This window comes from Anomaloglossus baeobatrachus, chromosome 6 (genome assembly GCF_048569485.1).
Source record: "Anomaloglossus baeobatrachus isolate aAnoBae1 chromosome 6, aAnoBae1.hap1, whole genome shotgun sequence".
Classification (NCBI taxonomy): domain Eukaryota; kingdom Metazoa; phylum Chordata; class Amphibia; order Anura; family Aromobatidae; genus Anomaloglossus; species Anomaloglossus baeobatrachus.
Window position 1 is genome coordinate 426,433,792 of NC_134358.1, and position 22,672 is coordinate 426,456,463.

At 45.7% G+C, this 22,672-nt stretch overlaps 1 protein-coding gene across 4 annotated transcripts in view; it reads right to left on the reverse strand.

The window, feature by feature from the left end:
* The window catches only part of ULK4 (unc-51 like kinase 4), a 1,163,168-nt gene that overhangs the window by 1,052,309 nt on the left and 88,187 nt on the right, over positions 1-22,672 (reverse strand). For all 4 annotated transcript variants that reach the window (XM_075315178.1, XM_075315180.1, XM_075315177.1 and 1 more), the window contains exons 10-12: positions 10,648-10,727; positions 10,235-10,304; positions 208-322 (exon numbers count right to left, since the gene is read on the reverse strand). In XM_075315178.1, the coding sequence (XP_075171293.1) occupies positions 208-322; positions 10,235-10,304; positions 10,648-10,727 (265 nt within the window). The remainder of the gene's footprint in view (positions 1-207; positions 323-10,234; positions 10,305-10,647; positions 10,728-22,672) is intronic.

Here is a 22,672-nt window from a genome sequence, read left to right on the forward strand (position 1 = left end):
GACATGACCACCCCTCTGGTCACTTGATCTGAACATGTGTTAATACAAAAAGGACAAGGAGCAGTTTGCATAAAGATGAGACCGTAAAAGACCACAAAGAAGAGGCGGGATTGATGGTTGGCACAGACATTATGTACATATCTAATAGAACATGTGATTAGATACAAGCCATAAAATATATAAATAATGCAATAAAGGAAAGCATACCATGACCTTTGGAGCATTTGACGCTGCTAGCATAGACTGCCGTACTTTATCCTTTTGCTGCAGAAGTTTGCTGGCTTTGGTGGTAGCAGTGCTTGCTCTTGGGGTGGTATAGGAGCTGCAAAATGTCCACATGTTATCATCTTACACAGTTCTAGATTGCATCCTAAATGTATTAATGAATAGTGAGCATCCCAGAATAATATTCACACACTCGCACATTGCGGTTAAAGAATGGATCGCGATGCACAGACTGGTCAAGGGTCTCTGGCACAAGACTTAGCAGCATGATAAACTGGATGTCTATAAGGCTGCGGAGATAGAGGGTATGAATCTGACACATGTATAACACAGCTAACTGTCTTCTATGTTCCACTACTATCACATACAATTACTACTTACAGGCACAGGCAGAGAGAAGTGGGATCAAAATGCAGTGGACACAACAATCCAGTGTAATTTTGGATTATGTCAACTTAATATACAGCACAATATCTTTTTTTGTGTGGTTTTGATTAATAACAGAGCGGACCTGTCAATACTATTCTTTATGACTGTGTTTTTACATACGGCAGAATAGTATGCTATCTATTCAAATGTTGGACAGGTCATGTGAACTAATGGCTGAGACCAGTAGGCTGTAAGCCGGCAGGCATGGTGCACTACATGTATCTGCACAGCCGGCATCTTTTCTAATCTTTATCTATGTCAACTTCAAATCCCAAGAATTGAACCCACTCATGGATGATAGGGGTGTCTTATAGTATATAGGCAGCTTTCAGTGATGGAGAACACAGCATTATTCCCAATCACTAAGAGAACTACTCTCTCTCCTCCCTGACCCCACAACTGATCTATATGATCTGTGCAGGGCAGTAGATGAAGCTTCTAGGATCTGCACGGAGACTGCACCTGACCAGCTGCAGGACATTTCAGGTCATGTTATCAGCCACATGACCTAAAAGAAACTGCAAAATGGGGTAATGTGTGTGGACACGTGCATATGTGTTTGCGCGCGCACGCGTGCGTGCGTTTGTGCTTGTGTGTGCGTCTGTACACTACAGTTGAAAGGTTTAGGGTCACTTAGATATTTCCTTATTTTTGAAAGAAAAGCATATTTTTTTTCAATGAAGCTAACATTAAATTAAACAGAAATACACTCTATACATTGTTAATGTGGTAACTGACTATTCTAGCTGCAAACGTCTGGTTTTGAATGCAATATCTACATAGGTATATAGAGGCCCATTTGCAGCAACCACCACTCCAATGTTCTAATGGTACATTGTGTTTGCTAACTGTGAAAGAAAACTAAGGCTGCTTTCACACATCCGGTTTACGCCGTCAGGCACAATCCGGCGCTTCGCAGAAAAAACGGATCCGTCTTCTGCTGCAGCCGTATCCGTTTTTTTCCTCAGAGACTTGCATTAGCGCTAGATTGTGCCGCATGGTTCTGCGTTCTATCCGGTTTTCGCGGTCGGCGGCCGGAAAGAACGCAGAATGAAACGTTTTTTGTCCCTAGCAAAAAAACACATTGCGCCAGATCCGGCGCCATCTGGCGTGTTTTACAATGAAAGCATATGGGTGCCAGATCCGTCTTAATCCGGCATACAACACATTACAGCAACGGATTCCGTTTTTTGCTACCGAGCATGCTCAGTAGGACAACGGATAAATCCAAAAACTGATGAAAAAAAATTGATGCAACTGATCCGTTTTTTTGCCTGATCCGCTGCATCAGTTTTTACATCGGATTGTGCCTGACGGCAAAAAACAGATGTGTGAAAGTAGCCTAATGGATGTTTAGAAATCTCTTAAAAACCCTTGTGCAAGTATGTAAGCACAGCTGAAAACAGTTTTGCTGATTAGAGAAGCTATAAAACTGACCTTCCTTTGAGCTAGTTGAGAATCTGGAGCATTACATTTGTTAGTTCCATTAAACTCTCAAAATGGCCAGAGAAAGAACTTTTCATGTGAAACTCGACAGTCTATTCTTGTTCTTAGAAATGAAGAATATTCCATGCGAGACATTGGCAAGAAACTGAAGATTTGCTACAACGGTGTGTACTACTCCCTTCAGAGGAGAGCACAGATAGCCTCTAACCAGAGTAGAAAGAGAAGAGGGAGGCCCCGCTGCACAACTGAGGAACAAGACAAGTACATTAGAGTCTCTAGTTCGAGAAATCGACACCTCACAGGTCCCCAACTGGCAGCTTCATTAAATAGTACCCGCAAAACACCAGTGTCAACATCTACAGTGAAGAGGTGACTCCGGGATGCTGGCCTTCAGGGCAGAGTGGCAAAGAAAAAGCCATATCTGAGACTGGCTAATAGAAGGAAAAGATTAATATGGGCAAAAGAACACAGACATTGGCCAGAGTAAGATTGGAAAAAAGTGTTATGGACAGACAAATCGAAGTTTGAGGTGTTTGGATCACACAGACGCCATCTGTCAAGCATGGTGGAGGTAATGTGATGGTCTGGGGTTGCTTTGGTGCTGGCAAAGTGGGAGATTTGTACAAGGTAAAAGGGATTTTGAATAAGGAAGGCTAGAACTCCATTTAACAACGTCATACCATACCCTGTGGACAGCGCTTGATTGGAGCCAATTTCATCCTACAACAAGACAATGACCCTAAGCACACCTCCAAATTATCTATGAACTATTTAGGGAGTCGCCAGATCTCAACCCTATTGAGCTGTTGTGGGAGCAGATTGACCGTATGGTATGCAAAAAGCATGGGGTGAAATATCTCCAGATTACCTCATCAAATTAACAGCTAGAATGCCAAAGATCTGCAAAGTTGGAATTGCTGTAAAGGAGCATTCTGTGACGAAAGCAAAGTTTGAAGGAGAAAATTATTTCAAGTAAAATCATTATTTCTAACCTAGTCAATGTCAGAACCATATTTTCTATTCATTATGCAACTCATTTGATAAATAAAAGTATGATTTTTCATGAAAAAGACAAAATTGTTTGGGTGACCCCAAACTTTTGAACTGTAGACTTAGTGTATGTATATATATGTAGCAGAACTGTGTGTTTATAGTTATGTGTGTATATACACCACGTGAAAAAAGTAATATCAATTTTCTAAGTAAATATATTTCTAAACGTGCCATTAGCATGACTTTCTCATCAGATGTTGGTAACAACCCATTGAAATCCAAACAAGCAAATAAATCAAAACAGAAAAGTCCATAAATTAACTTATGAGTAATAAATGAGAAATGACACATAAAAAAAAAAAAAAAATATCGAACACATGAAGAAAGAGGTTCAACAAACCATGGTAAGTCATGACACCGTCTGAATTCTAAGGCTATGTGCCCACGGGCGCTCGTACCTGCGGATGTATCCGCAGGTACGAGCGCATGTTTCCCGCAGCTGCCCGCCGGCGTCCGCAGCTATTTTTAGCTGCTAGATTACAGCGGAATAGCTGCGGGAACCATGCGGAGATTCATGCGGCTTACCTGCGAACGTCTCGGCCTCTCATCTCCATAGCGGAGGTCCGGGACATCCGCAGGTAATTCCGCATGAATAATTGACATGCAATTATATATGCGGATGCCTACATCCGCAGCATGGTCGGCAGCCGCACTTTCCGCAGCGTGGACACAGTACTCCCCATGTCCCATAGGATAACATGGGGAGTGCCTGTACATGCTAAAACCTGCGGATTTATCTGGAAAATCCAGAAATATCCGCAGGTTTTCTGCGGCAAAATCCGCACAAACAGGCTCCCGTGGGCACATAGCCTAACAGAAATTAAAAAGCAATTCTGCCACTTAGCAAAAAATAATATCAGCTGGTTCAACTAATGGTCTATAAAAAAGTATGTTCAAGCGTGTTTAACGTTTGCTAACCAAAATGTAGACAAGCCTGTGAAATACTGGGAGAGTCTGCTCAGAGGAGACCAAAATTGAACGCTTTAGATGCCATAATACTGACCATGTTTGAAGGCCAAAAGGCACTGCATATTACCCCAAAAACACAATACCAACAGTGAAGCGGAATATCATCATGGTGTGGGGCTGTTTTTCAGCTTACAGCACTGGCAAACTTTGTATAATTGAAGGAAGGATGAATGGACAAATACAAAGACATTCTTGATAAAAATCTGATGCCATCTACCAGGATGATGAAGATGAAATGAGAATGGACATTTCAGAAGGACAATGATCCCAAACACACAGCCAAGGAAATTCTCAATTGGTTTCAGAGACAGAAAATAAATCTGCTAGAAAGGCCCAGCCAATCAACTGACCTGAATCCAAAAGACAATGTATGGATGGAACTAAAGCTCAGAGTTCATAGAAGGAGCCCCCTGGACCTTCAGGGTGTTAAGAATGTTTGTATGGAAGAATGGACCAAAATCACATCTGAGCAATGCATACAATTAGTTTCTCCATACAGGAGGCGTCTTGAAGTTGAAACGGTCATCACCAACACAGGCTTTTGTACAGAGTATCAAATACATTTCAGTAAGTGTGTTCAATACATTTTCCCTGTGTCATTTCTCATTATTACTAGTTCATGAAGCATGAATACTTTTTCAAGGCGCTGAATTTTTTTTAAATCCCCACCTGTTTACCAAGCCAAAAATACAGAAATTTTATAAATAAGAAAAAATTTAATATCTAGTATTGTCAGGTTCATAAAAGTCTGTCCTATCAAACTATAAAATAAACACATACAGTAAACTCTGCAAAGGAAAAATAATTAAGCCAAAATTGCAGTTTAAGTTATAGAACTTCCCTTACAGTGTACTATAATGGACTTGAAAATATCATATGTAGCCCAAATGGCATCAAAAGGGCAGCTAGTCTCACAAAAAAAGCAAAAAAAACCCCTCACCCTGCCTATCAGTGGAAATTTTAAAAAGGTTTGCGCTCAGAAAATGGATACACATCAATTATTTTTTTTTGTTTGCTTACAATTTTTTTTTTTTTTTTACACAAAAAATAAATAAATAAAACATTAAATATTAACAAACAAAACTGAGGGCACCAGCCTAAATGCACCGGGGGATCTCTAATAGTACAACAAACCAAACTATGCCAAAATATTGGAGAAAAAAACACTATAATAAGGGATCACTATGGGATCACTACACCAGAGTAATTATAAATAATAAAATCTTTATTAAGGTGAATAATCTCAACAAGTCGTGCAAAATTCATAAAAAACATTTAAAAAAAAACCAAAAAACACAAGTGTATCTGAGCCCCCCCATTCCCTCCTAAGCAATAATACATAATTCCATACATACAAAAACCGTAATGAAGTATGGAAGCAGAAAACTGTTAATTAAATACACCTATAGGCTGTGTAGGCAAACAAAGGGTGTCACTGTGGAAGCCACAACAAGTTCTGAAATTATATGATCTTGGATCATCCAATAAGATATTTAGTATCAAGGATTTGTATATAATAAGCAAAATAGGATGAAGCTTATTGGAACCAGCATAAAGTTAGTCAGAGCAAGCTATGCATATATATGTGTAAATGGGTCCAACCAAAAAAAAACAAAACATCAACACTGTGATGGGGGGATAAGGTGTACTGTGTATCATGTTGTGTAGGCTCGTATTTTACTTTGGTTCACTGTCCATTATTTGTATTGCTTGTGTGGACATTGTATTGTCTGCAGGTAATCAGCCCCTGTAGTTTTCCTGTCCCTAGGTCTGGGGGAAGGAGCCTGGGATCCACCTAAACTCTCTGCTTACCTGGGGGATGTCATTCTCGGTGAGACTTACAAGAGAGAAGAAGCAGGAGTGAGGCTGTTTGAGAACTTCAAGAGTGAAGCAGAAAGATTGAACCTGAGGGAAAAGCTGAGGCTCCCCAAAGATACCTGGCTATTTATCGCTTACTGGATTATATTCGTATTTCTGGACTAATTTTACCCTCTGTATGGTGGATTATGTTATGGACCATTGGATTTGCTTGGAATAAATGCTCTTTGGATTGCTCATCCATCTCTTGCTCTGTTGATTGTACGATATCGGAGAAGGACCCAAGTCAGAGACACCAAACTGCTCAATTGCTATATTAGGCTGCAGGCTGTATAGGGTGCTGTAGGGCCCAGAGTTGGGGCCACCCATAAACTACAGACAGATATTATGGGAATCCTGTGAATGTAAGGTGGGAAATCTGTAAGTCAAACAACTTAATAAAATGGTAAAATACATCAATGTTGCAAACTAAGAGATATCCCACCTTCAATCAGAGACCAGGCAGCAAGCAAAATCTGATGAAGTACAACCTGTGCCTCAGATGTGGTCTGAAACGGTCAGTAGCACAAAGTATAGGAATGGAGTGAGGCGAGAGAAGGGGGATCTGCCCCACGCATATCGATGCAACCTAGTGCAGCTTTCTCAACTTCATACAATCGTACTGACTTGAAGAATCAATGTTGATCGGTCAATTGTACCACGCAATGAATGGTGTGAATACAAAAATGAAACAACAAGGGCGGAATTGTATTATTTTCACCATTCCGCATGACGTTTTCCCATTTTTTCAGTGCTCTATATGGTAAAGTAAATGGAATTATTCACAAATTCAACTCCTCCCTCAAAACCAAGCCCTCAAGCATTTTGGTGCAAAAACTAAAAAAGTGTGGCTTCTGAAAGAAAAGAAAGAAACAGACAAAAGTAGCTATGAAGCAGGAAGGAGTTAATGGTTTACTTACATAGCATCAAAATAATCAATCTCATTATTCTCATAGGTCTGAACCATATTTTTTGCACTAACACAATATAAACAGGGCTTGACAACAGACAATGTGAAAACGAATATGTCATGCTAATGAAATCTTCCTGGTGGTCTAAGGTAAGGGGATGGTCTAGCTTTTGTGCCGCCCCCATTGCATATAATCCAGGTTAGAAAAGGGGGTTAATACTTGGTGGTCTAGAGTCATAAAAGGGTTAATATTACGATTGCCAGGTGTCCAGTGTAAAATCGAGCAGTGGTGATCTCGGGAATATTGAGGAGCTGAATATTTTATTCCTAAGTGGTTAAATGTTCAATTGGGGCTTTACATAGGGAGGTTTAGTAACTTCTTCAGTTTCCAGGAATCTCCATAAAGTGACTTGCATTGATCATACAGAACTGGTAAATTAAGTGGACCAAGTGGCTACAAACACCCAAACACCCACACAAGTCTGACAGTAAAATGTGCTCCATAGACAATAGTGATGCACAGAGAAAAGGCCAGAGCCTCACGCTTCTGTTTAACATCAGGCTAGATATTTTAGGACCAGATCACCTGATTTATACCCTTTATGACCTTGCCATTGTCCATCTTTTTCACTTTCGTTTTTTCCTCCCCTTCTTCCAAGAGCCATAACTTTTTTATTTTTCCGCCAATATAGCCATATGAGAGTTTATTTTTTGCGGGACAAGTTGTACTTTTGAATAAAGCTATTCACTTTACCATATACGGTATTGGAAAACGGGAACAAAATGCAAAGTGCGGTGAAATTCCAAAAAAGGGCAATTCCACAATAGTTTTTTGGGGTTTTATTTTACAATGTACTCACCTAGCAATAGGATTCTCCACATCAGTACAAGTACGTAGATAACAAACATGTATAGTTTTCTTTTAACCTCTTCACAAACAAGAACTTATTTATAAGTCGTGTATGTCCCTTTAATGTGGGCTTGCACAGTGAGCCCGCATTATTCCCTGCTCATGTTGGCTGATCCAATCAGCCGACATGTGCAGCTAACAGGTGCGGGTGAATAAAAAATCCACCCATGCCTGTTAACTAGTTCGATTGCACAGTCCAACTCTGACAGCGTGATATAACACGCATCAGCTGGGATCGCACCATTCTTCACCACCATTGGTGGCCCAGCGATGTGATCCCCGGGTGCTGATACTTTGTCATGACAGCAGGGGGCTCAGCTGATGAACCCTGTCACAGTGATGATGAAGTGACTGTGCATGCCGCCTGAGCGCTGCCACTCACAGGAGATCAGCATGTCTCCTGTTCAGAGAGATGCTGAAGCTCTGAACAGCAGAAGCAATCGGAGAGTTCAGGCTTCAAGCCCCCTAAGGGACTTAATAATTAAAGAAAAAAAACACAAAAACACTAAAAAGTTCAAATTACCCCCCACAACTTTTGCCCCATTGAATATAAAACAAACAATTTAAAAAATACACATATTTGGTATTGCCGCCTTGAGAAATGCCTGATCTAACAAAACATAAAATCAATTAGTCTGTTCGGTAAAGGACAAAGCAAGAAAAAAAAAAACTCCAGAATTAAGTTTTTTTTCGGTTGCCGCAACATTGCATTAAAATGCAATAACAGGCGATCAAAACATGACATCAACCCAAAAATGGTATATTTAAAAACATTGTCTCAAGACACAAAATAAGAAGCTGTCATTGAACCCCAAATTATGAAAAATGAGAACGCTAAGGGTCTCAGAAAATGGTGACAAAAGCGCAATTCTTTTCTTTGACAAATTTCGGATTTTTTTTTTTCACTACTTAGATAAAAGTAAAATTATACATGTTTGGCATCTACGAATTCATAGTGATCTGGGGAATAATTCGGCCATATAGTAAACATGGTAAATAAAAACAAATCCAAAAAAACAATTGTGGAATTGCACTTTTTTGCAATTTATATATGCATCAGCACTGCTCTGTACAGCAGAAATGATGACTTCCTGTGAATGCCGGCTTCCAGCTGGTGTTCACAGTAAGATCGTCTATGACAGACACAGAGGTTATCAGCTGACTCCTAGCTGTCATGACAACATTGGTACCCCACGATCACATCGATGGGAGTAGGGAATGACGCGCCTCCCCCCTGCGGGCACATATTGAATTCCGTTATCAGTGATTGACAGCAGTATTTAACTTGTTAACAGCTGTAGGTGGAGCTCCGATCCCTCCGCTGTTGTTAGAAGTACATGACAGCTGATCAGATCGACTGCCAAGCGCAGGGGGAAAGCTGCAAGCTCAGGGTATGAGTCCGCATCTAAGGCAGGGACGCAACCCTTGACGTAAATATTTCATAGATTGTGAAGGCGGGGGGAGGGGGGAATTGTGTTGGATGAATATAGGTCATCAAATATGTAAATATCCATAGGATTGGTGTGGGTCTAACACTCAGCAAACCCTGTAATCTTATACGGGAGATGGATATAAACCATACCTCCTAATCAGATCCATAGGTCATATGGATGGTGCAGTACTTGGAAATAACCACAAAAAATTGCACGGCACTGTAGTGTTTTGCCCTCTACATTAATTACATCAGGCCATCGTAGAAGCAGATAAGTGACTGATGGAGGTGCCATCTATTGGACTCCAGCCAATCCTACAGATCGGTTATCAATAGGTCAGTGTGCTGTTCCGACCCGTCTTCTTTAAAACCTTTAATGACATATCTACTGTTAATTAATTCATGATATTCAATGTATATACGCTCATGCTTGTCCTTTGCTGCCATCTACTGGTCAGACCATTCTGTTCCCCTGGTTCTTTTTAGTCCAGCCTGTGGGAGTGTTTTCAGCCGTACATGTGACCTCACGTCCTGACTACAAGTTACTTTCACTTTCAGTCAGTGCATTGTGAGGAGCACATCTATGTGGTGTCCTTTGGGCTTCAGAAAGGAAAGGTTTTCGACCGGTAGCAGCTCCAGGACAACCATCACAAGACTACCACACTACAGCCACTTGAACCACTGTATTGCTGCATATTTTCATTCATGGAGGAAAAATAAAGCACCGTTGCTTCACCTCAGTGTGTGTACATTTGAATCCATCCAGCCTGGAGCGCTCTGGTCACGTCTGCCTCGCATAGTGGAACCGAAGGCAAGGCTCCTCATACTTCTACCCAACTACCTGCCTTCAATCGCCTCTAAGTGGGGACAGAACAGTTAGTTCCCGCAGAATCCTTTTAAAAGAAGTAGTCGAAGAGCTGCCATACTTATATCTGCCTTCTATCCTGTACAAGGGAGTTGTAGAAACCTTTTACTTCTATTTCATGATCTTTCTTATAATTACCTCAGTGAGAAAATTGCTTCATTTGATTCTCCATCCAGCGCACTTTTGGGTCTTAAATGGGCAGGATTTTCTAATAAGAAAAGGAAAAACACATACAAAAATATATAAAAATACAATTTCAGTAAAAATCCTAATACCAAGAAATATAATTACAGTAGAGATATATCACTCTGCAATTGGCAATAAAAGGCAATATGACATTGGATAACAGTCAGCTCAACAACAGGCACATTCCTCTCCAGGGAAAACAAAAAGATCAGACAGAAAGAAAAACAAAAACATTAGTTGGATTCTTGTTTCCCCTGATAGAAGTCATGCGCCAAATGTCTGCAGGCATCACGATCATTAGATTGTAAGCAGATCCCATCGGATATAAAGTAATGAAACAGTTTGCAATCTCTGCTGATACAGACCCATCCTGAATGACTTGTGCACATTTCCCGGAGTTTCAGGCCTGTCCTTGGTGTCACTCTCTGCCGCTTCTGTATTTATCCTGGTATAATAAAAGAGTGATACCACATGTTAGACAACTATACTATCTTTGTACTAGAGCAGGGGTGGGGAACCTCCGGCCCGCGGGCCGCATGCGGCCCGCCATGACCTTTTATGTGGCCCCCGGGCAGATTCCCGGGGGAGGCAGTGCTCGTGCTGTCACTGCGGTCTTGCTGCCGCCGGCCCTTTAAATCCACACATTGCTGTTTGTGCTGCAATGTGTTCTCCCGTCGGCCAGTGCCAATTGTGGGCGGGTCTACAGCAGCCTCAGCTTCCAGCCTTGTGTGTCCGCCCCCTGCCCTCCGGAGATCAGTGCCTGCCTTCTCCTTCTGATGCAGTGTGTCCGGCTCCTGCACTCCGGTGATGTGAGTGCAATGCTGCTGTGAGTCCAGCGCCGACCCTCTGCTGCTATGTGCCCTGCCCAATGCTTTGTGCCTCCCCACACCAGTTCTGTAAACCTTCTCCCCCAGAGTTGCATGAAACTCTCAGCGCAGTGTGCCCCCCAATGTCCTGTGTGCACCCCTCCCCCAGTCCTGTGTGCAGCCCCCCAATGTCCTGTGTGCACCCCATCACCCAGTAGTCCTGTTTGCATCCCCCCAAACCTGTGTGCACCCCTCCCCCAGTCCTGTGTGCAGCCCCCCAATGTCCTGTGTGCACCCCCACACAATCCTATGTGCAGCCCATCACCCAGTCCTGTGTGCACCCCCCCAGTCCTGTGTGCACCCCCCCCAGTCCTGTGTGCACCCCCCCCAGTCCTGTGTGCACCCCCCCCAGTCCTGTGTGCACCCCCCCAGTCCTGTGTGCACCCCCCCAGTCCTGTGTGCACCCCCCAGTCCTGTGTGCACCCCCCCAGTCCTGTGCACCCCCCCAGTCCTGTGCACCCCCCCAGTCCTGTGTGCACCCCCCAGTCCTGTGTGCAGCCCCCCCAGTCCTGTGTGCACCCCCCAGTCCTGTGTGCAGCCCCCCCAGTCCTGTGTGCAGCCCCCCCCAGTCCTGTGTGCAGCCCCCCCAGTCCTGTGTGCAGCCCCCCCAGTCCTGTGTGCAGCCCCCGCCAGTTTTGTGTGCACCCCCCAGTCTTGTGTGCACCCCCCCAGTCCTGTGTGCACCCCCCCAGTCCTGTGTGCACCCCCCCAGTCCTGTGTGCACCCCCCCAGTCCTGTGTGCACCCTCCAGTCCTGTGTGCACCCCCCAGTCCTGTGTGCACCCCCCAGTCCTGTGTGCACCCCCCAGTCCTGTGTGCACCCCCCAGTCCTGTGTGCAGCCCCCGCCAGTTTTGTGTGCACCCCCCAGTCTTGTGTGCACCCCCCCAGTCCTGTGTGCACCCCCCCAGTCCTGTGTGCACCCCCCCAGTCCTGTGTGCACCCCCCAGTCCTGTGTGCACCCCCCAGTCCTGTGTGCACCCCCCAGTCCTGTGTTCACCCCCCCAGTCCTGTGTTCACCCCCCCAGTCCTGTGTTCACCCCCCCAGTCCTGTGTTCACCCCCCCAGTCCTGTGTTCACCCCCCCAGTCCTGTGCGCACCCCCCCCAGTCGTGTGCAGCCCCCCCCCAGTGATGTCTGTGCCTCCCCCCCAGTGATGTCTGTGCCTCCCCCCCAGTGATGTCTGTGCCTCCCCCCCAGTGGTGTCTGTGCCTCCCCCCAGTGGTGTCTGTGCCTCCCTCCAGTGGTGTCTGTGCCCCCAGCCCCTCCAGTGGTGTCTGTGCCCCCAGCCCCTCCAGTGGTGTCTGTGCCCCCAGCCCCTCCAGTGGTGTCTGTGCCCCCAGCCCCTCCAGTGGTGTCTGTGCCCCCAGCCCCTCCAGTGGTGTCTGTGCCCCCAGCCCCTCCAGTGGTGTCTGTGCCCCCAGCCCCTCAAGTGGTGTCTGTGCCCCCAGCCCTGCGTGTGGTGTCTGTGCCCCCAGCCCCATGCCCCCAGTTAATTAATTGCTTCACCCAATATAGCAGGGTCATTTAAACATTGATAATTTTGTGCGGCCCCCGAAGGTTGGTAGAAATTTCCAAATGGCCCCCGACAGAAAAAAGGTTCCCCACCCCTGTACTAGAGAATAAATTGACAGCAATATATCTTTAATCCATCATCCCATATCTCAGAAATGCTCACTGGGTTGTGGCATAATCCAGACAGGTCCAGAAGCAAAAGCCTGAGAAGCAATAAACAATAATTAACAAATCCTATAGTACAAGTCTATCCTCTCAGCAACATTTTCAGACTATTCTGCCTCTGGTGGCTTCTTGCCTAAAGGCCGCTTTACACGCAACGACATCGCTAAAGAGATGTCGTTGGGGTCACGGAATTCGTGACGCACATCTGGCCTCGTTAGCGACGTCGATGCGTGTGACACGCAGGAGCGACCGTTAATGAGCGGTAATACTCACCAGATCGTTGCTCATTGACATGCTCCCCTATTCCCAAATATCGTTGCTGCAGCAGCTACGATGTTGTTCGTCGTTCCTGCGGCAGCACACATCGCTATGTGTGACACCACAGGAACGAGGAACATCACCTTACCTGCGGCCCACTCCACTTCTATTGGTCACCCGCTTAGTGACATTGCTGTGACGCCGAACGAACCACCCCCTTAGACAGCGACATCGCTAGGCAGGTAAGTAGTGTGACGGGTCCGAGCAATGTTGTGTGCCACGGGCAGCGATTTGCCCGTGACGCACAACCGATGGGGGCGGGCACGCACGCTAGCGATCTCGCTAGCGAGATCGCAGCATGTAAAGCGGCCTTAACCAAGCTGACCTGCCCAAGAGTTCCATGTCAAACAAATGATTAGAACAGTCATTGATCTTAGAAGCACCTCATAAAAAGCACACATGGCCTATGGCCTTTCTTTAGGGATCACGCTAAGTGATCACAAGGATCATTCTAGCTATGAAACAAGTGATAGCCTAATCTCCACAATTCTATCCTAATCTCAGAGTTAGGCTGTGTGCGCACGTGTGCTTTTTTCATGCTTTTACGCTGCGTTCTGCACCGCAGTGTAAAAGCATGCGTCCTGCGTCCCCAGCACAATCTATAAAGATTGTGCAAATTCCATTCCACACGTTGTGTTTTAGAACGCAGTGTTTCGGCTGCTGAAATATTTTGCCAAAACGCTGCATTCTAAAAAGCAACATCTCACTTCTTTTGTGCGTTCCGGATGCTTTTCCCACTCTGTCTATGGCACAGCAAGCATCCAGAACGCATGAATTCCGCATGCACAATGCTTTCAAAATGCAGCTTTTCGGCTGAGTTTTGAAACGCACATGCAGTGACTTAAACGCTGCGAAATAGAACGTAGAGACGTGCGCACATATCCTTACCCTTAATGGTAGAGATGCCAGAGTCCTATGCCTGGCTATCCTCTTGACCAGAACTAATCTTCTGACCCCCCATCCACCCAGAGAAGGAAGGGGCAGGAGTGTGATGGCAACACAGATAAAGATAGACAGGGAAACAAATTCAAAACTAAACCTCCGACACACTGCAAATGAACAGGAACAAACAGTAAGATATTAAGGAGACAAGCAAAAGAAGTAAGGCAGCAACAAAAGGACAACAAGGGTTAACACCACAACTGCTCAGAGCAATAAAGCACAACAGCCACCATTAAGTCTGGAACACACCATCTCTCCAGACCAGTATAGACTAGCTATAGCTGGCATTAATGGAATTATACAGCAAGCATATATAAGAGGAGAGCAAATGTGATTAGCTTCCAGACAACATGTGATGAAAGGAGATTAGAAAACAGCCTAGAAGGGATTAACTCTTGTTAGCCTGCCTTTGAACTACAAGTCTGTGGGTTGGATGCCCAAGTCGCTCTGCTCTGATCAGACATCAGAGAGGTTAGCAGGCAGAGTAACACAATCTGTTGACTCCACAAATCCTGATTCCACCATGACAGTTGACTATGCCCACAAAAACCTCCTTATGACACTATTCCTGAAAAGTGAAAAATACAATATCTTTTACTCAGACATCCCAGCCATAATACAATTTAACTAATCTTTTACCCGTGACTGAATGATGCCTGCATCTGACACCTCCAGCATGCTCGTCACCTTCTTTACCGCAGTGCTTCTCATTTTTCTTCCCTTTTCTCTTCCCTTATTTTATGTACAGAATATTTTCTGTCTTCACAAGGTAAGTTTTCAGTACTTTTCAACAAATGATCAATCCAAAATGACCAAAATCTGACACTAATCTGATCACTATTCCCAGATTAAATTGTTCTGAATATACAAGACAAAAATCTGATAATCTATAAACTATGATTTAAAATAAATTTATGATGACAAAAAGTTTAAACAGTTGTCCACAGGATCTCTTTTTAATAAATTTATTGTAATAACTAGTCAGTACTAAAAAGTTAGAAAGGTGTATTAGGTGGGGCACTAATCTGATTTGGAAAGAACTGAATGAGAAATTCTGTCTGGTTTAACACACAAGCTCTTTTGACAATCTCATAAAATGCTCATTTTAATACCAGAATTACACAGAGAATTGAACATGATTTTTTCAAAGTACACTGGCCTCACTGGGTCTTAGGCGGGCTTTGCATGTTGCGACATCACAAGCCGATGCTGCGATGTCGCACGCGATAGTCCCCGCCCCCGTTGCAGGTACGATATCTTGTGATAGGTGGCGAAAATTATCGCTACGCCAGCTTCACATGCACTCACCTGCCCTGCGACCGTCGCTCTGGCAGGCGACCTGCCTCCTTCCTAAGGGGGCGGGTCGTGCGGCGTCATAGCGACATCACACGGCAGGCGGCCAATAGCGGCGGAGGGGCGGAGATGAGCAGGATGTAAACATCCCACCCACCTCCTTCCTTTCGTAGAGCCGCCGGCGGCAGGTAAGGAGATGTTCCTTGCTCCTGCGGCTTTACACACAGCGATGTGTGCTGCCGCAGGAACGAGGAACTACATCGTACCTGTCGCTGCAGCATAATTATGAAAAAGTCGGAGCCTGCAACAATGATACGATAACGACGCTTTTGCGCTCGTTAATCGTATCATCTAGCATTTACACACTACGATCTCGAAAGTGACGCCGGAAGTGCGTCACTTTCGATTTGACCCAACCGACATCGCATGTGCGATGTTGCAACGTGCAAAGCTGCCCTTAGAGATGCAGTTAGTGGACATGTAGTCACAAATCCGCTCTATTGTTAACGCTACTATTCGTGAATTTTTGCACAGTTGTAGTTATCATTATTGGTCACTAGATGGTGGCAGAATCAAGATAAATAACTTGTTCAGTAAGTTTACTTTTCTATTATGATAGCTTGTCTGGACAATGTCTCCCGTATAACACAGACATAGGCTAGTTTCACACTTGCGTTCAGCGCATTACGTCACTATGGAGAATAGCGCAGTCCGTTAACGGACCGCGCTATTCTCCATAGAGTTGTATGGACGACGCACTGTAACGCAAGTGTCTGCGTTGCATCCGCTGGACGACGCAGCGGCGTTATTTTGACGGATTGAACGCAGCATGTAACGTTTTTTGGAGCGTTAAAATAGCGCACCATGACGGATTCCGTTGGAATCCGCCACGGTGTCTAATGATTGTCTATGGTGGCGGTTTCCGCCGCTATGCGCTAAGCGGCGGAATCCGCTGACGGATTTCGTCATGTTCTACTGCACATGCTCAGCATGTCCAGCAGAACGATCGAAATGGTTTAAAATCACTCTTGGTCTCTGTCCCCCCTCTCCCCTCCTCTCTCATACTCACCGATCACCGGCGCGGCGCTGCACGGCGTTCACACTGCTCCGGCGGCTTTTCCTCTTTTGAAAAAGCCGGCCGCCCATTATTCAATCTCGTATTCCCTGCTTTCCCCGCCCACCGGCGCCTATGATTGGTTGCAGCCAGACCCGCCCCCACGCTGACTGACAGCTGTCTCACTGCAACCAATCACAGCCGCCGGTGGGCGAGTCTATACTGTGCAGTGAAATAAAAAATTTAAAAAAACGGCGTGCGGTCCCCCCCAATTTTAATACCAGCCAGATAAAGCCATACGGCTGAAGGCTGGTATTCTCAAACTGGGGAGCCCCACATTATGGGAGCCCCCCAGCCTAACAATATCAGCCAGCAGCCGCCCAGAATTGCCGCATACATTAGATGCGACAGTTCCGGGACTGTACCCGGCTCTTCCCGATTTGCCCTGGTGCGTTGGCAAATCGGGGTAATAAGGAGTTATTGGCAGCCCATAGCTGCCAATAAGTCCTAGATTAATCATGTCAGGCGTCTCCCCGAGACACCTTCCATGATTAATCTGCAAGTTAAAGAAAATAAACACACACCTGAAAAAATCCTTTATTTGGAATAAAAGACAAAAAAAACACCCTCTTTTACCACTTTATTAAAATCCCCAAATACCCCTCCAGGTCCGACGTAATCCAGGAGGTCCCGCAACACATCCAGCTCTGCTACATGAAGCTGACAGGAGCGGCAGTAGAACACCGCAGCTCCTGTGAGCTCCACGCAGCAACTGAAGTGAATGGCGCTGTCAGCGGGGACGTCACTGAGGTAATGCCGGTGTGTATATTATATATATATATATATATATATATATACATACACATACACATACATACATATATACACACATATACATACATACATACATACATATACACACACACACACACACACACACATTTTCATTGACAAAAAAAATATTCCTTGTTCCTATACAAGAATCCAATCCAAATCCTGGTCTGTAGCAATTAGCAGGTTTGCATGCACACAGGTCATTCATCAGGCCTAGAGGAAGAGGACAGCCGACTCGCAAGAATTTACAGATATCAGATGCCTTACAGTAGAGGCCTGTGAACTTGTGGCCCTAAAGGACAGCTGCGAATTCTACATTCACAAATGGAAAGCCACAGGTTGGAAATCGACAATTTAAGGATCTCCTAATTCCACCTATTTACTATACTAGATTATCAGAGAAGCCGAGTATTCAACCAGGATCTAATAAGCATTTATTGGGCAATGCTAGGATATAAGACGGCTGAAACCCTCATTCATTACATCATGTCACCTACAAACATTCTCTTTTAAACATGCATTTTATAGAATAAAACATGTCCAGACTTTAATGAAAACTATTAAAAAGGAAGTTTTAGAGTCCTACTACCAATTGTACTGCACTAAACAGTATGTCTCACGTCTGTGTACTAGAGCAATTATACTGTCCGGGAGTATAACTAATGCCTATGGGTTTTATACTTGTAAAATATGTAGTCAACCAACAAGTAGCATTAAAAAGGGTTAATCTGGAAGTATTACATACAGGAAACGCATGATTGACATAATGTCATCTACATTGATGAACATTGGTAGGTTTTTGTTTTTTTTTTATAAGGGGTACAACCATGACACTAGATCACTGTTTTACAAAACATCCAAAGTTTATCTTCATAAAACCTTTATTTTCCCCAAAACATGATGATCATAATTAGAGAACAATGGCTATAGCACAGAGAAAGATTATAAGTACATTTTCTGAAGGTAACAACAGTCACCAATCAGTAGGACGTGTACAGGTCTTTGCTTTGAAGGACTTCAGCCCATCTGCGGCCACAGGACATCACTAGTCTCTCGCACTGCTATGGTGTGATTTTGGTCCACTCTTCTTCCAGTCTCTTCCACAGTTCTTTGACTGTTGTGGGTTTCTTGGCCATAACTTTGTCATGAAGGATTTTCCGAAGGTTTTTTTATTGGGATTAGATCAGGTCTCTGGGCTGGCCATTTCATTGTTTCAATGTTTTCTGTTCAAAGGTACTGCTTTACCCGTTTTGCTGTGTGACAGGGGGCATTGTCCTGCATGAAAATTGCTGGCTGATTGAGTGATGAATGCAAGTAAGGAACCACATGTTGAAGAAGGATCTGATACACACTTACATTCACACTGCCATGCTGTATGAGAGGTCCAACTCCTGCTGCAGAAAACATTCCCCAAACCATGACACTTCCTCCACCACCTTTCACCGACTTCTTTACACACTTTGGGTTCAGTCTTTCTTTCAGTTTGTTGATGAACATAATGTTTCCCATCAGACCCAAATACAGGGCGGCACAGTGGCTCAGTGGTTAGCACTGCAGTCTTGCAGCGCTGGGGTCCTGGGTTCAAATCCCACCAAGGACACTATCTGCAAGGAGTTTGTATGTTCTCCCCGTGTTTGCGTGGGTTTCTTCCGGGTACTCTGGTTTCCTCCCACACTCCAAAGACATACAGATAGGGACTCTTGATTGTGAGCCCCAATAGGGACAGTATTGCCAATGTATGTAAAGCGCTGTGGAACTAATAGCGCTATATAAATGAATAAAATTATTATTATTATTATTACAACTGCTAACTAAGTGCTCATGGTTCTGGGTGCATATTGCACCTGACAAGTTCCGTTTAACAGGCTCTATTAGCTCACAAATACTGGTTTTATACCGATTAGAATTAAATTATATTCTGCAATGTAAGGTAAGATTACATTAATCCAGACTAAGTTCTGTCACCATTTCTTATAATCAGTGTTTATTAAAAGAGAATTTTATAAAATACGGAAATAAAAGAAGGGAATTTTGTTTACTTACCGTAAATTCCTTTTCTTCTAGCTCCTATTGGGAGACCCAGACAATTGGGTGTATAGCTTCTGCCTCCGGAGGCCACACAAAGTATTACACTTTAAAAAGTGTAACCCCTCCCCTCTGCCTATACACCCTCCCGTGCATCACGGGCTCCTCAGTTTTGGTGCAAAAGCAGGAAGGAGGAAACTTATAAATTGGTCTAAGGTAAATTCAATCCGAAGGATGTTCGGAGAACTGAAACCATGAACCAAAAGAACAATTCAACATGAACAACATGTGTACACAAAAGAACAACAGCCCGAAGGGAACAGGGGCGGGTGCTGGGTCTCCCAATAGGAGCTAGAAGAAAAGGAATTTACGGTAAGTAAACAAAATTCCCTTCTTCTTTGTCGCTCCATTGGGAGACCCAGACAATTGGGACGTCCAAAAGCAGTCCCTGGGTGGGTAAAAGAATACCTCGATAAAAAGAGCCGAAAACGGCCCCTTCTTACAGGTGGGCAACCGCCGCCTGAAGGACTCGCCTACCTAGACTGGCATCTGCCGAAGCATAGGTATGCACCTGATAGTGTTTCGTGAAAGTGTGCAGACTCGACCAGGTAGCCGCCTGACACACCTGCTGAGTAGTAGCCTGGTGCCGCAATGCCCAGGATGCACCCACGGCTCTGGTAGAATGGGCTTTTAGCCCTGAAGGAATCGGAAGCCCAGAAGAACGGTAGGCTTCAAGAATCGGTTCCTTGATCCACCGAGCCAAGGTTGACTTGGAAGCCTGCGAACCCTTACGCTGGCCAGCGACAAGGACAAAGAGCGCATCAGAACGGCGCAGGGGCGCCGTGCGAGAAATGTAGAGCCGGAGTGCTCTCACTAGATCTAGCAAGTGCAAATCCTTTTCACATTGGTGAACTGGATGAGGGCAAAATGAAGGTAAGGAGATATCCTGATTGAGATGAAAAGGGGATACCACCTTAGGGAGAAATTCGGGGACCGGACGCAGAACCACCTTATCCTGGTGAAAAACCAGGAAGGGGGCTTTGCATGACAGCGCTGCTAACTCCGACACTCTACGGAGCGATGTAACTGCCACTAGAAATGCCACCTTCTGCGAAAGACGAGATAGAGAGACATCCCGCAGTGGCTCGAAAGGTGGTTTCTGAAAAGCCTTTAGCACTCTGTTAAGATCCCATGGTTCCAGCGGCCTCTTGTAAGGTGGGACTATGTGGCAAACTCCCTGCAGGAACGTGCGGACCTGCGGAAGCCTGGCTAGACGCTTTTGAAAAAACACGGAAAGCGCCGATACTTGTCCCTTGAGAGAACCGAGCGACAAACCCTTGTCCATTCCTGATTGAAGGAAGGAAAGAAAAGTGGGCAAGGTAAACGGCCAGGGGGAAAAACCCTGATCAGAGCACCAGGATAAAAAGATCCTCCAAGTCCTGTAATAGATCTTGGCGGACGTTGGTTTCCTGGCCTGTCTCATAGTGGCAATGACATCTTGAGATAACCCTGAAGACGCTAGGAGCCAGAACTCAATGGCCACACAGTCAGGTTGAGGGCCGCAGAATTCAGATGGAAAAATGGCCCTTGAGACAGCAAGTCTGGGCGGTCTGGGAGTGCCCACGGTTGACCCACCGTGAGGTGCCACAGATCCGGGTACCACGACCTCCTCGGCCAGTCTGGAGCGACGAGGATGGCGCGGCGGCAGTCGGACCTGATTTTGCGTAACACTCTGGGCAGCAGTGCTAGAGGAGGAAATACATAAGGCAGTCGAAACTGCGACCAATCCTGAACTGATGCGTCCGCCGCCAGAGCTCTGTGATCTTGAGACCGTGCCATGAATGCCGGGACTTTGTTGTTGTGCCGAGACGCCATGAGGTCGACGTCCGGCGTTCCCCAGCGGCAACAGATCTCTTGAAACACGTCCGGGTGAAGAGACCATTCCCCTGCGTCCATGCCCTGGCGACTGAGAAAGTCTGCTTCCCAGTTTTCTACCCCCGGGATGTGAACTGCGGAGATGGTGGAGGCTGTGGCCTCCGCCCACAGCAGAATCCGCCGAACTTCTTGGAAGGCTTGACGACTGCGTGTGCCGCCCTGGTGGTTGATGTACGCAACCGCCGTGGCGTTGTCCGACTGTATGCGGATCTGCCTGCCCTCCAGCCACCGATGGAACGCCTTTAGGGCTAGATACACTGCCCTTATCTCCAGAACATTGATCTGAAGGGAGGACTCTGTCGGAGTCCAGGTTCCCTGAGCCCTGTGGTGAAGAAAAACCGCTCCCCACCCTGACAGACTCGCGTCCGTCGTGACCACAGCCCAGGATGGGGGCAGGAAGGATTTTCCCCTCGACAAAGAAGTGGGAAGAAGCCACCACTGAAGAGAGGTTTTGGCTGCCAGTTAAAGAGAGACGTTCCTGTCTAGGGACGTCGACCTCCTGTCCCATTTGCGGAGAATGTCCCATTGAAGTGGACGCAGATGAAACTGCGCAAAGGGAACTGCCTCCATAGCTGCCACCATCTTCCCTAGGAAGTGCATGAGGCGCCTCAAGGGGTGGGACTGGGCCCGAAGAAGAGAGTGCACCCCTGTCTGCAGCGAACGCTGTTTGTCCAGCGGAAGCTTGACTATTGCTGAGAGAGTATGAAACTCCATCCCGAGATACGTCAGTGATTGGGTCGGTGTCAATTTTGACTTTGGAAAATTGATGATCCACCCGAACCTCTGGAGAGTCTCCAGAGCAATGGTCAGGCTGTGTTGGCATGCCGCCCGGGAGGGAGCCTTGACTAGGAGATCCTCTAAGTAAGGGATCACCGAGTGGCCCTGAGAGTGTAGGACCGCCACCATGGATGCCATGACCTTGGTGAAGACCCGTGGGGCTGTCGCCAGGCCGAAAGGCAGTGCCACAAACTGAAGGTGTTCGTCCCCGATGGCGAAACGCAGGAAGCGTTGATGCTCTGGTGCAATCGGCACATGGAGATAAGCATCCCTGATGTCGATTGATGCTAGGAAGTCTCCTTGTGACATCGAAGCGATGACCGAGCGGAGAGATTCCATGCAAAACCGTCTGGTTCTCACGTGTCTGTTGAACAGTTTGAGGTCCAGAACAGGACGGAATGATCCGTCCTTTTTTGGCACCACGAACAAGTTGGAGTAAAAGCCGCGACCACGTTCTTGAAGGGGAACGGGGATCACAACTCCTTCTGTCCTCAGAGTGTTCACCGCCTGAAAAAGTGCATCGGCTCGCTCGAGGGGCGGAGATGTTCTGAAGAAACGAGTCGGAGGACGAGAGCTGAGCTCTATCCTGTAACCGTGAGACAGAATGTCTCTCACCCATCGGTCTTGGACATGTGGCCACCAGGGGTCGCAAAAGCGGGAGAGCCTGCCA